This window comes from Xiphophorus maculatus, chromosome 8, assembly GCF_002775205.1.
Source record: "Xiphophorus maculatus strain JP 163 A chromosome 8, X_maculatus-5.0-male, whole genome shotgun sequence".
Lineage (NCBI taxonomy): Eukaryota > Metazoa > Chordata > Actinopteri > Cyprinodontiformes > Poeciliidae > Xiphophorus > Xiphophorus maculatus.
In genome coordinates, this window is record NC_036450.1 from 17,103,028 (window position 1) to 17,118,251 (window position 15,224).

Sequence of the window (15,224 nt, forward strand, 5' to 3'; positions counted from 1 at the left end):
TGTGGTTTCTAATTCAAACATCTTAACAGTATTTATAAGCCACACTATGGTTATGCTATATAGTCTTTTGATAATTAGTTTATTAGAAAGGTCAGAAGAATAATCCATATAAGCTAATAAAAGGAAAATGAGTGGATTTTGATGTCACTTTTGCACATTAACCTACCTTAAGATTTTCAATATGACTTCTTCCTCTTTGTTTTTACACATGGCCTCTTTAATATCCGTTTCCAGGGTGACCTTGGAGGAGAGCGTACTCTGCAGAAGAAATGGACCTCCTTTCTGAAAGCCAAGCTGGTGTGCTCCATGCCGGAGCTCAACTTTGTTTTCAATGTGGTCCATGATGTTTTCATCCTGAAGGGGAGAGACTGGAGAGACACAGTCTTCTATGGTGTCTTCACTTCTCAGTGGTCAGTGATTTCTCTAACCTTCAGCTATGTAACAATCCATAAATATGTCTGTTTTATTTAAATTTTATCCTTCTGTTTCTTTCTTCTCCTTGTTGTCTAACCGATTTATCACACCTGTGTGTTTTACTGCCGTAGGGGAAATGTGGGTTTGTCAGCGGTGTGTGCCTACAACATGGCAGCTGTGGAGGAAGTCTTCTCTAAGGGGAAGTATATGCAGAAGGCCACAGTGGAGCAGTCCCACACAAAGTGGGTGCGGTATAACGGCATCCCTCCGTCTCCCCGTCCTGGTGCAGTGAGTGCCTGTCAACTATCAACTCACATGTTTTGCGCAACTCATAGCTCATTATAACCACAAAGCTCAGTGTGTTTTATGTGATATGCCAACACAACGCATCACAGAATTGTGAAGGGGAAATGATAAACGTCAAGTATTTACAAAAGAAATCGGAAAAGTGTAGCGGGCTTTTAATTCCCCTAAATAAAAATCCAGAGCAGAATAATTAAGCTCTAGTTTATGTTGGTCTAGAGTGTAAAATCCCATTAAAGTTTGTGGTCTGAAATGTGAGAGAGCGCAATGAATAAGTGCTATGAATACTTCAAGATTCTGTATCAAATATTTGATACAGATTCTGTATCTGTCTGACTTTAATTTCTCCTTTTCCCCCCACAACACCACCAGTGTATTAGCAACCAACTGCGTCAAAAAAACATCAGCAGCTCACTCCACCTTCCGGACAAAACCCTTCAGTTTGTCCGGGACCACCCGCTGCTGGAGGACCCTGTCCTGCCCATCGGCAACGGACCTCGACTCATCACCAAGGACATCAACTACACTCAGATTGTAGTAGAGAGGGTCCGTGCTCTTGATGGGAACATTTATGATGTAATCTTCACCGGAACAGGTGAGAACTTATCTGCTGTAATACTGCATGCAAATGGCTTGATCTTTGCATGCAGTTTGCAATAACATGTTTGAATTCTGTTATGCTAAAATGTTAAACTAATGAAGAATACTTTCCCCATGTGTGCCTTGTTGGATAAGTAAATGTTTTTTTTCTTCTGCTGTGATTGTTAGATAAAGGTGTCCTACACAAGTCTGTGGTGTTCGAGGAAGATGTCCATATTGTGGAGGAGATCCAGCTCCTGAAGAACTCTGAACCCATAAAAAACTTGCTGCTGTCTTCAGAGGTCAGTTTCTTCTTCAGTTCTCCAAAAATATAAGTTAAACATTTCAGGTGATTTTCAGATAAGATCCTATGTCTTGTCTGAGGGAAAAAATGTTTGCTAGAAACATTTGGTGACTGTGAAAGTCATAAAGCCATTATTTGTACAGACACATAAAAAAAGTTTACAAGTTCTTTGAAAGTTTACAAGTTCTGTAGTTTTAAATCCCACAGAAAAATGGGAATTATAAGACCTTGTTTATGAAGACATTTCTTTGCTTATCATACGAACAAACATATTCGCTTCCAGACACAGTCAGTGTATGCTGGGTCGGACTCTGGCGTCATTCAGTCCCCCACAGCTTTCTGTGGAAAATATTCTACGTGTGACGACTGTGTCCTAGCTCGAGACCCCTACTGCGCCTGGGACCCCAACACAGCCGCCTGTGTCTGCATCATTGATGCTCCAAAGGAGCAGCTCAGGTAACCTGATGGGCTACATTCACTCTTTATCACTGCTATCTTTCTGCATAGCTGTACTGCACTCATCAGTGAAAAGGAAACTTCCAGATCTGTCAAGTCTGTCTTCCAAGAGACAGACCTGTTTTACCTGCTTCTCAGTGTTTGGTGATGGTTTGAACTCGTAGGTTGTTTGTGTTGCAGGAGGCTTGTCCAGAGTCTGAGCGGTGATGCAAACAAGTGTCCTCCAGGTAAGATGTGCACACATTCCACCCAAAGAGTCAGACTGCACACAGAGGGTTACTACACAGTATATTGTTTAGAGGCCATAAATATGAGAAAACTATTTTCCACTTGAAGGGTCACTAGAACAGAAGATGCAAATGTGACTTCTTTTTTTTTCTGCTTTTCAGTGTCTTCGGTGTCTTTCAAGGACTATCAGAAAGTATTAGTGAAACCAGGCAGCTCTGCTGAGCTGCCCTGTGTGGTGAAGTCCAACCTGGCTCATGTGATGTGGAAATCAAACAACACTCTTCTCGACGAGGCCTCTCGTTTCCACTTTATCGGTGAAAACGGGCTCCTCATTTACAGCGTGGCCCCCGAGGATCAGGGTGACTACCAGTGCTGGTCTGTGGAATGGGCTCCTGCTGCTGGGAAGAACTTTAGCCGCCTTCTTGCTGGATACACATTGAAGCTGGATCTTCCTCCTGGACCCCTTGCCCGGACAAACCGTGTGGCCACCACAGTCCACAACCAGGAGACGAGTAGCGTACTTCCAGCTGAAGGTAATGGTAAGACAGAGAGACAGCCACTAACTTCGGCCAGCTTCACATCCACAGTCCTCCTCACCACCCCGCCCCAAACTGACCCATCACTAACCCCGCCATCCAGTGGCACAGTCAGGTTACAGCCAAGCAGGAACCATCCCCCAAACGCCGTCATTCCTCGTCCAGACAGCCAGGACCCTGCTGCGGAGTATTTGCAACACAACAACAGCGTGGCCCTCCTCTTTCTTTTTCTCCTGTTCTTCCTCCTGTTTTTAGCTGCGATGGTGTACAACTGCTACATGCAGTATCTCCCCGCCCCATGCCTCAGGCTGCGAGCCACTCTGCTAGGGAGCAACAAGTGTACCCATCAGCCAGAGTACAGGGCCTGTGAGGCGGGTTTAATGGAAGCGTCTGCTGCCGACAAAATTAACATGACGGAACAACCCGCGCAGAACGGCAGCCAAACCACCAAAAACCTTCAGGCACTGCGCGACACTGGCTACGAGACGGAACCCGAGTGTGGCAACGGACGCCTCCCTTCTCACAACTTTGGAGGCGACAGCTCCTCCCAGGAAAAACCTTTCGATGTGGACTGCGACTCCCAGTCCATCCAGTTTGCGGATGCAGATGACGCTTACTGATGAATATCAGTGGTGTGTTTAGAGTAGAAAGTGCGCTAGGGCTATGTTCCTTATTTCTGTAGTAGGCATGGGCCAGTATGATGACCTTGAGTAAAATAAACAGATTGACGTATTTAGCATAACCCCTCCTCCCCCCAAATGCCTGACATGATCCAGTTAATTTTATTTAAAACAACATCTATCATGAGACTTAAGCAAAAATATAGAATAAATTCTAAATTTATTGTGGAGAATATTGAACCTTTTGGTCGTTATGCTCCTGGAGAGTAGCACAGTTTTAACAGTATGATATGTAGGCGCTAACCCAAAGTTGCTTTAAACTAGTGTCTTTAACCCCGTTATGGAGGAATGGGTGGTGTTTTTCACAACTAGAAATGTTTCCAAACAGCTGAATTTGTATTCTAAGAGAGGGAAATGCTCCTCCTCCTTTCCTTGGAGGAGGAGGATTGTTGCCATTACTTAATGCTCTATGCATCTGGAAAAAACTCTGGTCATGTTAACAATTTGATTCATTTTAAAAGGCTAACTTTGTGAACTGTTTTCATGCCTTCATACTGGCTGCTGGTCACTGGCCCATGCTAAGCAGCTAAATGTCATGAAAGTGAGCGTATGTCCAGCATGTAGCAAATATCTGAAGCCTTAAACCAGATATTCTGCCCTTTTGTGGTCTGATTTAGAGCTTCTATCCTTTCAGCTGAGTCCAGCAAGAAAAGCTATTTCTTATATTCCAAATTGGAAACATTATTTACCAAATTGGTAAGTTATTGTGATGTTTTCCAAGTTGGAATCCTATTTCTATTCAGCCTGAGTGGATAAAAATATCCCTTGGAGCATTTGCATCCATTTGTATAACTGATGCTTCATCGTCATAGTAATTTCTCAGGGAGGTTCTGTGTGATTTGCCTTTGTGTGTTGCTCTGTGTTGTCAGCCATGCCCACCTGGTTTGTGACGTATCACAGAGTCGATTCATCAGAAGATAGAAAAACAGTCGGACATCTTGGTTGGTGGAGAAATGCTGGAATGTATCGAACCATGGACTATTGATGAGTGGCACTGCTGAGATAAAAAAAAAAAACGTTTTCTTTTTCTCTTTACCTGTGAAGTCGACATTCCTGATTGTCCTGTGTATTAACCCTCATCAGTCCGTCTCTCTTATGTGGTGTGTTACTGAAAAAAAATGTACAGTGTGAGCAGAGGACATTAGAGCCCTGGAAACAATCTGAAGTTTAATATTTATTATGATTTTATTAAACATTCTATTTTAGATTATTTAAAATGACACATCTGTGGTAATATCAACACAGCAATTCAATCCTTCATTTTTATTTTATTTATTGCAAAACTTCTAGTTTTATACCTCCCACTCTCCCTTTTTTATTCTCTGCATGCCATCCCGTGTTCAGACTTTCCTCAAAGCTCTCTTCTTTTCCACCACTCCCTCTCACAGCCTCCTCTATCGACTCCTCATCTTCTCTGTCATCCTCTGGAAGTAGCTCTTGCTCTTCCCTCCCTTCCTCCTCTTCTCCCGCCAAGCCCCACTGCGTGGAGGCTCGGGAGGCAGAGGTAAAACTGTTGCCTCCTCTGCTGAAGGACCAGGCCTGGGGGGTTCACGCCCAGGAGGCCTTCCTGCTCTTCTGCCTCGCTCTGGGTGAGTGCTGCCTGTGACTCCGACCTATCTCATACCCCTCCAAAACCCTTCCCCTCCCTCAGGGACACATGCTTGGTTTTGAAACCCATGCTTTGTGTATTTAACCATTTGTTTTACATTCTTTTTCGCCCCGTTCTACTGTGTGTTGGCATTACTCGAACCTGAACTAACAGAGCTGTGTGTTTGGGTTTCTGGATTTATTTGCTGGATTACCACAAAGATGGATCAATTTCTGAAAATACAAAATAGGGATCCATTGCAAAAATGTCAGCTTCTTTACAACCGACTTGCACAAATATATATATTTTAATAAGTTGCTGTGTAATGGCAGTCTTAATTTGTAAAATTTAAAGATGAGCACTGTTAACGATGTCTCCATGGAACATGCAGAAGTTTGCAAAAGAATTATTGGTAAAACTGTTGATTTTTTTTGTGCCTGTAAACATTTGTCAATATTTGTATATATTGGAAATGGTTGTTGATTATGTACATAAATCCATGGGATGTTGGGCTCCCTGTAGAGGGGTGAAATAAACCTTGTCAGATGATTTCAAAACTTTTTTTAAAAAACTGAATCAGAATAAAGAAATTACACAAAATATCATGGTACATTATTGTTGAAAGGTAATCCAGTCCCACTACACTTTTTCACATTTTGTCATGTTTGAGCCACAAACTTCAATGTATTTTGAGATTTTTATGATTGACCAAAAACAAAAGATGGCATTAATGTCAAGTGGAAGGCAAATATTTATGAATAATGATCTGAAGGCTGTGGCATGCGATTATATTTGATCCCGAGTTGATTTTTTTTTAACGTTTTATTTTCAATAACTGTTTTATATCGACACATACACATGTCCACTCCTGTCACAACTCACAATTCACATCTTATTTACACAGACCATTCCAGTCATTTAACCTACACCAAGCAAACTGGTCGTACAATTCCAGCTCTGCCAAAAGTCTTCCAGGGAATGTTGATGGAGGAAACAGTTCAACAGAGATACACTTCCTTCAGATAGACATTGGACCCTTTAAGAGACACTTATATTCATCAACATCCATAGATATATACATTACAATAATTACAGTGATAGGGACAACAGTAGGCATAATGAGGACACGAACTAAAGTGATCCCGAGTTGATTTATTGTGGAATCACCTCCTGCTGCACTTAGTTGTATCTTTTGGGGTATCTATGAACTTTGCATATCAATAATTGATATTTTTGTTTCATTTTTTGTTAATTTTTACTGAACTTGTCAATTTAATAATAAAGAAAACCTGAACATCAATTTTGTACTCAACCCAGGACTTTAACTGGACCACTCAAATACAGTCAGTGTGCTTTTGATCTAAACTCCCTTTATTTGTATTTTTATGCTCATCCTGCTATAAATTGGTCTCCATCCCAGTCTCAACTCTAAAAGGTTTCCAGATTCATCTTGTATTTAGCTTGATCCATCTTGCCATTAACTCTGTCCAGCTTCCTTGTCCCTGCTACTGAAGGTTAACCCCACAGCATGGTGTTGCCATTACCATGTTTTACAGGTGGAATGGTGGGTTTGGTGTGATGTTAGCTTTCTGCCCAACTTGGCATTTTGCATGTTGGTCAAAAGGCTCAAATTTGGTCTTATTTGATCAGAGCTCCTTCCTTTTTATGTTTGTATCTTCTACATAGCTGGTGCTAAACTAAACAAACTGAGCAACTTCAATTCAGCTAGTTTTTGTATTCCAGCTCTCAAGTCAGATCTATGGCAGCACTGAGGTGCTAAGAGGGGGTTAAAGCAAATGCATGCCAAAATTCAAAATTATATTGTATTTTTTTACTTGTGTGTAATCCTCAGAGGCTGGGTTACACATAGATCTGATACGGACACATCATTCTACAATCGAGAAAATGTTTTAAACAGTCATCCTGGTTGGTGATAGTTTATCAGGCATCAAAAACTATTTTCTGAATGTCCAATGTTTTCTTTCAGACTCTCAATGTACAACTTTACAAGATGGCAATGAACAGATAAGGTTTAAGGAAAGCTTTTTCTTAATGTCGTAAATGAAACTTTTTCTGGCATGCTGAACTGTTTCCATGATCACTGTTGATACAAAACAAAATCAGATGTGATGGAATCTGTTACTGCTGCATGACTGCTTGCACCTCTGCAAACCGATTTCCTCATGTGAATGTACCAAAGGAAAGCACCATGTTTTCCTCGCCAGGGTCTCAACAATCAGGAGTCAACAAGAAGTCCCGTTCTGTTCCGCAGGTCCAAGCGACATCCATATTCATTGGCTAATAAATGGGTACAGTGTGGACACCCCAGTAACAGAGTACCGAAGGCCACTGGGCCAGAGGGAGGTGCTGGTGAGCAGCTGGCTTAGAGGGGGGCCGCTGATCAAGGAAGCCCGTTACCGCTGTGTTGCTGAAGCCAGCACAGGAAGTGACACATCTGACATTGACCTCCATCTGACTACCGGAGGTATTATAGTTGTGTAGATTTGAGTAAAAACGTTAAACTGCTGTGAAGTGGTCGTGTATAAGGGATTTGCCCTGGTTGGTTGTGAGTATTGCCACTGAAGGGGCGACGGGTGATGTTTAAATCTATGAAGGATGTTGTTGTTTGACAGACGAAAACATTCCATCCAGGGATCTGAACCAATGGAGAGGTGCGCTTACAGAGCATGAGCAGCTGCTGAAAAGATGGGAAAAAGCCTGGGTAGGTCACACAGTGGGGTGGTTTTCATCTCATATTCTTCAAAAGCCTCTTTGTCTAAATGTTTCACTTCATTAGAACCAGTATATCAAGATGAAAATCTTTTTTATTCCACTATCATGATTTGAGGATTTTTCTTCTGGTGGAAAAAATAAACCCAAGAAAAATATTTGGCTTTCACTTCTCACCATTGGCACAATTGCTGGTACAATTGAAAAATACATCTTTAAAGTAAATTTAACCGATACGTTTTTTTTTAAGTTGACATCTCAGTGTGACCAAGTCTCAATAATAGCTGTTGTCTTTTACTTATGGTGGAGGTTCAAACGACGTTATGAGTATTGCCACTGATAGGGCAATACTTTGATGAAAAATATGATAGTTGCTTGTCTCTAATGGTAAAAAAATAAAATAAGTACATATGTAAGAAAGCAACAGTCTCAATAAATCAGACTATGAAGAACCACGTTACAAAATATCCTTATCAATTTTATTTCAAATTGTTTTAACCACATCAATACTTCTAATTGGATTAAATGCAAGTCTACCATGATTGTCTTTTGAGATTTTTAAAAATAAAATGTGATGACCAATTCATAGCTTAGATTTTAGAGGAGAACCATCTACTTTTTAAAAAATTTTTATTCTTTTATGGCCATTAAGCACAGAATCCACAGAAATCCTTGCCTTGCATTTTTTCACTTCTTTGCTTCTTTATAATCTCTTCTCTTTCCTCTACAGGAAAGTTGTGATGGCCACACAACTGGGTGAGCACGTGTTCATTCTGGTTGTGGACTGGCCTCTCAGTCCAGCTGGACCACTCCTCTGACACTGAACATTTCACAAACACAAGTAAAATGTTTCAGTGTCACCACTTACATGAGAGTTTGATGGACCATGACATGAAGAATTCACAGCTCTTGCAACCAGCAGGTGCAGACCTCACATGGCTGCTGTGATGGTTTTTGGACTCCCTCCAAACTGGAAGGATTGGAGTCAGCCCACTGACTCCTTCAGTCTAAGAAAGCTTGTACTGGATTTGTTGCTGTATTCACAGTATAAGACTGCCATTTTGAAGTAGTGCTTGTGGGGAAACGGCAAATGTCTTTTTGAAGTTTATCAGATTCTGTGGGTCAGTGTCTCTGTTAAACCCAGTTATAGTGTGATGATATTCAAAGTTTTGCCTCTTAACTTCCTTAAAGAACCAGTTTCACTCCTAAGGCTATCTTACAGAATTTTTACTTAAAATATACTAAGTTATTCAAGCCTCAACTAGGATCAAACTGAGATAAGAAATTTGCTATCTATGGTCATACTTTTATTGCCAGTATGTCTTATGCTTAAGCTAGCTTAATTATTTACTTGAATCAAACGATACTTTATTATAATATTCACAATACCAATACAAAAGTAAACATTCAACTGCCAAAGTTCAGTGTATTTTGGCACACACTGAAAAGTTTACCACTTATTGATTTTTAAAAGAAACGTATGGTTTTAGTCTTGAAATAAATTGTTTTATTCCTGTCTGATTTGTATTGAATAGATCATGTTGAGCAACTGCTGGTTTTTACAGAAATACTGAAAACCAGTATTTCTGTAAAAACCCAACAAAGTTAGTTTTTACCTTAGAACAAAACACTGAATGGGGTATACATGCTATTGCAAGGCACCTTAGGCACAAGGCTATCTAAACTTTATCATACAGTACTTTAATAGAAGTTTTTTTAGGCATGTTTTGGATAAGTCCTGTGGGGGTCTGGATTTTTTTTTACCTCACTGAGCAGATTTATGTTATGTAATTAACACTAATGCTTCTTCAGTATTTATGATTTTATAATATAATCTATCAAAGTAGGGTTCTTTTTTTAAAAGAGAAACTTTTACTTGTAATTGTGCACTGAAATATTGCAACAGTGGCACTTATTTGAATGAATCCTGCAGCTCGGCAAGTTCCAACTCTGCTGAATCACAGTGTACCACATCAGCATTTTCCACAAAAAGCATTTTCTTCCACCTGAATAATTTATTACCCAAGGACTTCTTCTTGTAGATCTATTACAGCATTGGAACAGGACAACTGTTTCCTAGAATCTAATTGGCAAAACAGATGCTGATTATTAAAGAAATGGATTATAGATTTAAAGAATGATGACTATTCCGTAAGGGGAAAATACTTTGTGGCGAGGCTTTATTGTTGTTTTTCACATTAGAAACTTTGCATTGAGCTAAAGTTCATCTGGGCCAAAGAAATGCAGTTGACCTGGACAATACTTCTGCACAAGTTGCTGTTTAAGATGTTTCCATTTGAATTTTAAAAAAGATAATAGCACCCTCTTGTGCCCAAAAAAAGGGGGAAAATGCTGTAAGCAAAGAAAACATGGAAAAACTGAAACTGTATGACAGCAGCACAATTCCTCAAGCAGTCTTCTAGAGAGTTCACATACAAGTATTTAGCTACACAGCAACCTTTCCACTGGTCATGTGGGCTGTCAGGTGTTCCATTCCAATATTTCTTTACGTCCAAATTGCTTCTTGGTAAACATTCTAAGTCAGCTTTTTTCCTTCTGGCTGAATGAAGCAATTGTTGCTAATCGCAAGTCCCTGAAACACGAGGAAAATTACAAAGAATATTTATCTTTAACTGTTTAAGCAGCGACATGGTAACCATCACTCACAGTACGACTTCCCAATGAGAAGTGGTAGGACTGGGTCAGTGTTTTGGTAGAGGTCTTCTAAATAGTAGGACATGAGGCTCTGAAAGAGAATTTGATGAAAACTTCACATAACTAGGTAACAGTACAATTAATTTCTACCGTTATTTTACAAAGAAAGCTTTTTCCAGTTCCAAGGTAGGCCAACCTTAAACTGTTTTGTTCACGTACCTGGTTCGTGTATCATGTAGTGGATCCAACTTTTGGACTGCTGCACTCCCAGCTGTCTCCACTCATCTTCAGACATCAAGTGGGATTTTGGGACATACTTAGCCATTTCCCGAGGTAGAATGACATGCCTAAGCAAGAGAAAAAAAAGACTATTACTTTTAATAAAACAACTAATTTCCTTAATATCATGACAAGTAATAAAAAATTATTTTATACAAATCTCTCCAGTCTGAGAACTTAAAAATTTGGATATATTATATTTTAAGACAAGTTTTTCAATCCCAATAAGACTTGGGGTTGAATTAGAAAAAAAATACATATACACAGACATATATGTATATACTATATATATATATATATATATATATATATATATATATATATATATATATATATATATATATATATATATATATGTGTGTGTATACAATGTTTACATTGAGCAGAATGTGCATTTATATATATGCACATTCTCCTCCATGTCTATTTGGCAAAGTTACACATTCTTTCCAGTTAACACAATCCCTGGAAAATATTTAAACTCCAGACTTTTCTGGAATTTTCCAGACTACAAACCAGCTGTATCAAGATGAAATAGTCATTACTGCTACCTCAGAAACATAAATACGTAGGTATCTATAGGACTGTCCTGTAAAGACTACAGAGAAACTTGTGCACATATGTCCAGAATAGATAAGACCTGGAAAAACTCTGCAGCTTTTCTCCAATGAGCACGACTAAAAGATTAATGAGATGCAGCTGTGCACGATGGTGATTTCAGGAACCCCAAGGACTCCTGAAATATAATTTTTATTGTATGAAAATTATATAAGGTGTACATTAATTCAAGTTTTAAGCCCCCCAAAACACACAATTGCCCCATTAATGTGGCACACCGGTCAAAGTTTTAGAAGCGGTACAGGTGAGTTAAAAAAAATAAAAAATAGACATTTTGAACAGTTAAACGTGTTTCTTAATAGAATATCACTTGGTTGTGTTCCTTACTGACAGTAAACAGGCTGAGAGAGATGGCTGCTCACCTGTATTCGTACTGGTCGTCACTGTACCTGTCCGAGTAATAAATCTGGATTCGAGACATATTTCCAGTGAAGATAAACAAGAAAAGTTTGTAATCAAACGCTCGTTACAGAACAACACTTCAGTTGAGGTTTTGGTCTCTCGCGTAAATTGCATCGAGGCGGTGTTTGGTCACGTGACCAAAAACTTTGTTTCCATCAATCAACCGGGCGCAGGTGAGGGTGTTTTTACAAATGTGGAATTTTATGCTGATAATGACATGTGGGGGATTGCATTATAATATCAAATACTGTTTGGTGTGCTTAGTCTTAAATACGAGTTTTTTCTTTGCTGATTAATATTTTATCTTCACTGTGTTGCAATATATCGCAGACATTTTGGCTTCACAAGCAGAGACAAAAACAGCTTTTCTGCGGCGCTGGTGTAAGAGGATGGATTTTGTCCTGTAGTGAGACTCTTATGTTTAAAGCGGATGCAGTAACTTGCAAATACTACTGAGTCTGATACCCATATGCTGGTGCCATCATTGACAGTTAGGCTGCTACCTAATGGGTAGCTAGTTATCCATTAGGTAGCTTAGTCAACCTGTGTGTAATTTCATCCCAGTATAAATCCGGAACCACACCAGAGAGGTCATAAATACAGTAGAAGAAAAGAAGACACCATCTACTGATACAAGATGATGATGATGATGATGGCAGCATCATGCTGTGGTAATGTTATCTTTTAGCAGGGACAGGCAAACTGGTCAGAGCAGAGGGAAAAATTAATGGTGATTATTATAGTTAAGTCCTAGTAGAAAACATCTAAAAAACAGCTAGACTTGTGTTGTGAGCACAAGTCTAGCACCACATGTTGATGTGCCATTGGGCAATTAAACCACTTGGCTGTGACTCTGTGAAAATAATGCATGAATATATACTGTAAGTGCAGTGAGTTTGGCTGGGTGAAAGAGATGCGTTGTGTAAGTGTGCTTTGTGTATCGTGACTAGACATATAAGCTGTTGTCAGTGAAACTTCAGCAGTTTTAACATATTCGTTTAACATATTACATTACATGCGACAAAAATGACCCAATCAAAGTCCACACTAAATCGTGACGAGACTTGAACATTTATGCTCACAGACACTCCATAGTGAGTCCTGAGCAACTTAAAGAATTTTCAGTACAATACACCCAACAGCATGTCGTGTATGTGATTTATTTTCTGTTTTTCTTTTTTATTTATTTATTTTTGCACTAAAATTGTGACTGTTCTTTTTACTTTATTCAGAAAAGTTCCGGTAGCATTAATATAGACCTAAAGATAGATTGAGCAAAGTGTTGTCGACAATATTGGGTCAAGCACTAAATGCATCTGAAAATCCTTAAAACCCATGCTGGTTTATGAGAAAGACGATTTCAAAAAAATTTACCAAATATTTGACCTGAAATGTGTAATCTCTGAAAGTGGTGCTAAAGTTGGCTTTTGTGGCAGCAATTCTTCAATATGTATATTTTCCTAGTAGTGCAGACTTGTATCTTCATTAACAATAAAGTAGTTCACCCTTTATTTACCAGAATCCTGTTGTCACACTGTCGATGTGTTCTTGCTTTATTGTTAAGAGCTCACTAAAAATATCCGATTTTACCAATTAAATGCTTCTGTTTTTTTATATTATTAACCGTTTTCCCTCTAGCTTGCCTGGAACATTTTTTTAACATGGCTTTGGTAACTAGGCAACAGCAGTCAAGTGAAATATTTGTCGGATTCCTTGCTTTGTCTTTCCTTTTTTCCTACCCCACCTCTTAACAACTCCATTCAGTTTATTTATATAACTCCATTTCACAACAATCACTGTCATTTCAAGGCACTTTCCCAAAAAAATTCAACATTTCAGAAGTAACTTGAGAAACCCTAATTGCACCAAATAATAAATGTGCATAATATTATCTTCTGGAACCTGCAAATAAACAAATGTTTGTTTTAAAAGAAAAAAAAACATCAGAGAAACATAATTCTCCCATTTTTCCTGCTATCTATAGCATTGTTCACAATTGTAATGCTTTAAACACAGTGTCTTTAATTGTGGTCCATGTTGCTGTGCTGCACCAAGCACTGCTGCTGGGATTCAGGACGTAGGAAAGGCATTGATTGAATCTTAGACCTTTAATAGATTTATTTCTTTAACTTAAGTGTTTTACTATTACAAGTTTTATCTAATCAATGGATTGACAAAAGTATGACAGAAAGCTGCTGTCTTAAAGGCACTTTTCACAGAATGTGAAACTATTCTATGAAAAAGGTCTTCACTTTGAAGATCTGCTGAGCAGGAAAAGGCGACATCTAGTGGCAAATGTTTTGAAACACTTCTTTTTGACACTAAAAACAAGACAAAGAAAGAGGAGAATTGGGCTGTGCTAAAGAGTTAAGTTGGGCTCTGAATCACTTTTTTCATATTTTGTTTGGTCTGAAACTTTAAGCATGACAAATAAGAGAACAAATGCTAAACCTGAAGTCAAAAGCAGAACATTATAATCGGGCATGATCAAACTTACAGAACTGTATCTTCCCAAGATGGGGATTGTTGTTCTTTCATTGCTGTGGTTAGTTTTTTTACCTCATAATAGATTTTTGCAGTTTTTGCTTTTGTGCAACACTTAAAGTTTTCAGATCATCAAAAAAGTTTTGATATCATACAGAGATAACCAGAGTAAATACAAAAAGGATCAAATGATTTTAAATTTCTTTGTATGGAAAAATTTGATCTATAACTACGTGGTTCTGTGTGGAAAAAAATTAATTGATTTGCTGAATTTCTTTATATATGTAGAAGAATTTGGCCTCCTTCTTGTCAGAATTGTCTTGATTTAAAAATCACAAATGGCTTGTTTAGTGGCCCAGTGACTTTAAATAAGCCACTACAAAATTATTACTTTACTACTTTGCTTTTTTTTTAGCCATTCAGATTAGGTCCACACAGAATACATACATGTGAACCACCACTGAAAATGTCCTTGCATTATTCCAAATTGATTTTCCTGAAATTGCGATGCAAAATGAAGGGATATTGACTACATTTTTTTTTTTTTTTGCTTTATTCATCATATTCATTTTGGCACTTTTTGGTGCCACTTTGTTTTTTTTATATATATATTTTCCACTGGGATATTTTTATATTTTTGCTGTCAAAAATTTCTAAGCAAACCTTACAGTTGGAATACAATGTTCCATTTATGAATTACATAGCACCCATTCACAATAAAGACAGGACATATATATAATTCATATCCAATTACATAGTGTCTACTTCAGTTTAAATAAATTCAGTCTACAGTTGTTTTTCAGCTCAAAATATATTTGCAGTATAGTGTCTGTATCTCCTTTAGCATATAAACAGTAAATTAGTAATTAAATGTGTAGGTGGTAACTGTTGACATGAATGTGAAGGAAAAAAGGTGATAATGAAGGCAGTTCAACACATAGGGGTGGCAGTGTTTCTTCTGTTTAATA

General features: G+C 38.5%; 2 protein-coding genes across 5 annotated transcripts in view; one reads left to right on the top strand and one right to left on the bottom strand.

Annotated features, from left to right (window-relative positions):
• The window catches only part of sema4d (semaphorin 4D), a 42,310-nt gene extending 33,546 nt beyond the window's left edge, over positions 1 to 8,764 (top strand). For 3 of the 4 annotated variants that reach the window (XM_014473956.2, XM_023338098.1, XM_023338099.1), the window contains 7 exons: positions 235 to 410; positions 546 to 702; positions 1,090 to 1,312; positions 1,486 to 1,598; positions 1,884 to 2,056; positions 2,237 to 2,283; positions 2,446 to 4,982. In XM_014473956.2, the coding sequence (XP_014329442.1) occupies positions 235 to 410; positions 546 to 702; positions 1,090 to 1,312; positions 1,486 to 1,598; positions 1,884 to 2,056; positions 2,237 to 2,283; positions 2,446 to 3,440 (1,884 nt within the window). In that variant the 3' untranslated portion in view covers positions 3,441 to 4,982. Of the gene's footprint in view, positions 1 to 234; positions 411 to 545; positions 703 to 1,089; positions 1,313 to 1,485; positions 1,599 to 1,883; positions 2,057 to 2,236; positions 2,284 to 2,445; positions 5,090 to 7,360; positions 7,574 to 7,721; positions 7,811 to 8,548 lie in introns of those variants that run through there. The other variant, XM_023338100.1, reaches the window with a different exon arrangement.
• Positions 8,765 to 9,358: 594 nt separating this feature from the next.
• On the bottom strand, positions 9,359 to 13,349 carry LOC102230492 (cyclin-dependent kinases regulatory subunit 2-like). Its single transcript, XM_014473955.2, has 3 exons — positions 11,733 to 13,349; positions 10,693 to 10,820; positions 9,359 to 10,564 (listed from the first exon to the last, which is right to left on the bottom strand). The coding sequence occupies exons 1-3, from the start codon at positions 11,789 to 11,791 to the stop codon at positions 10,521 to 10,523; spliced, it is 231 nt and encodes a 76-aa protein (XP_014329441.1). The 5' UTR covers positions 11,792 to 13,349; the 3' UTR covers positions 9,359 to 10,520.
• Between the last annotated feature and the right edge of the window lie 1,875 nt (positions 13,350 to 15,224).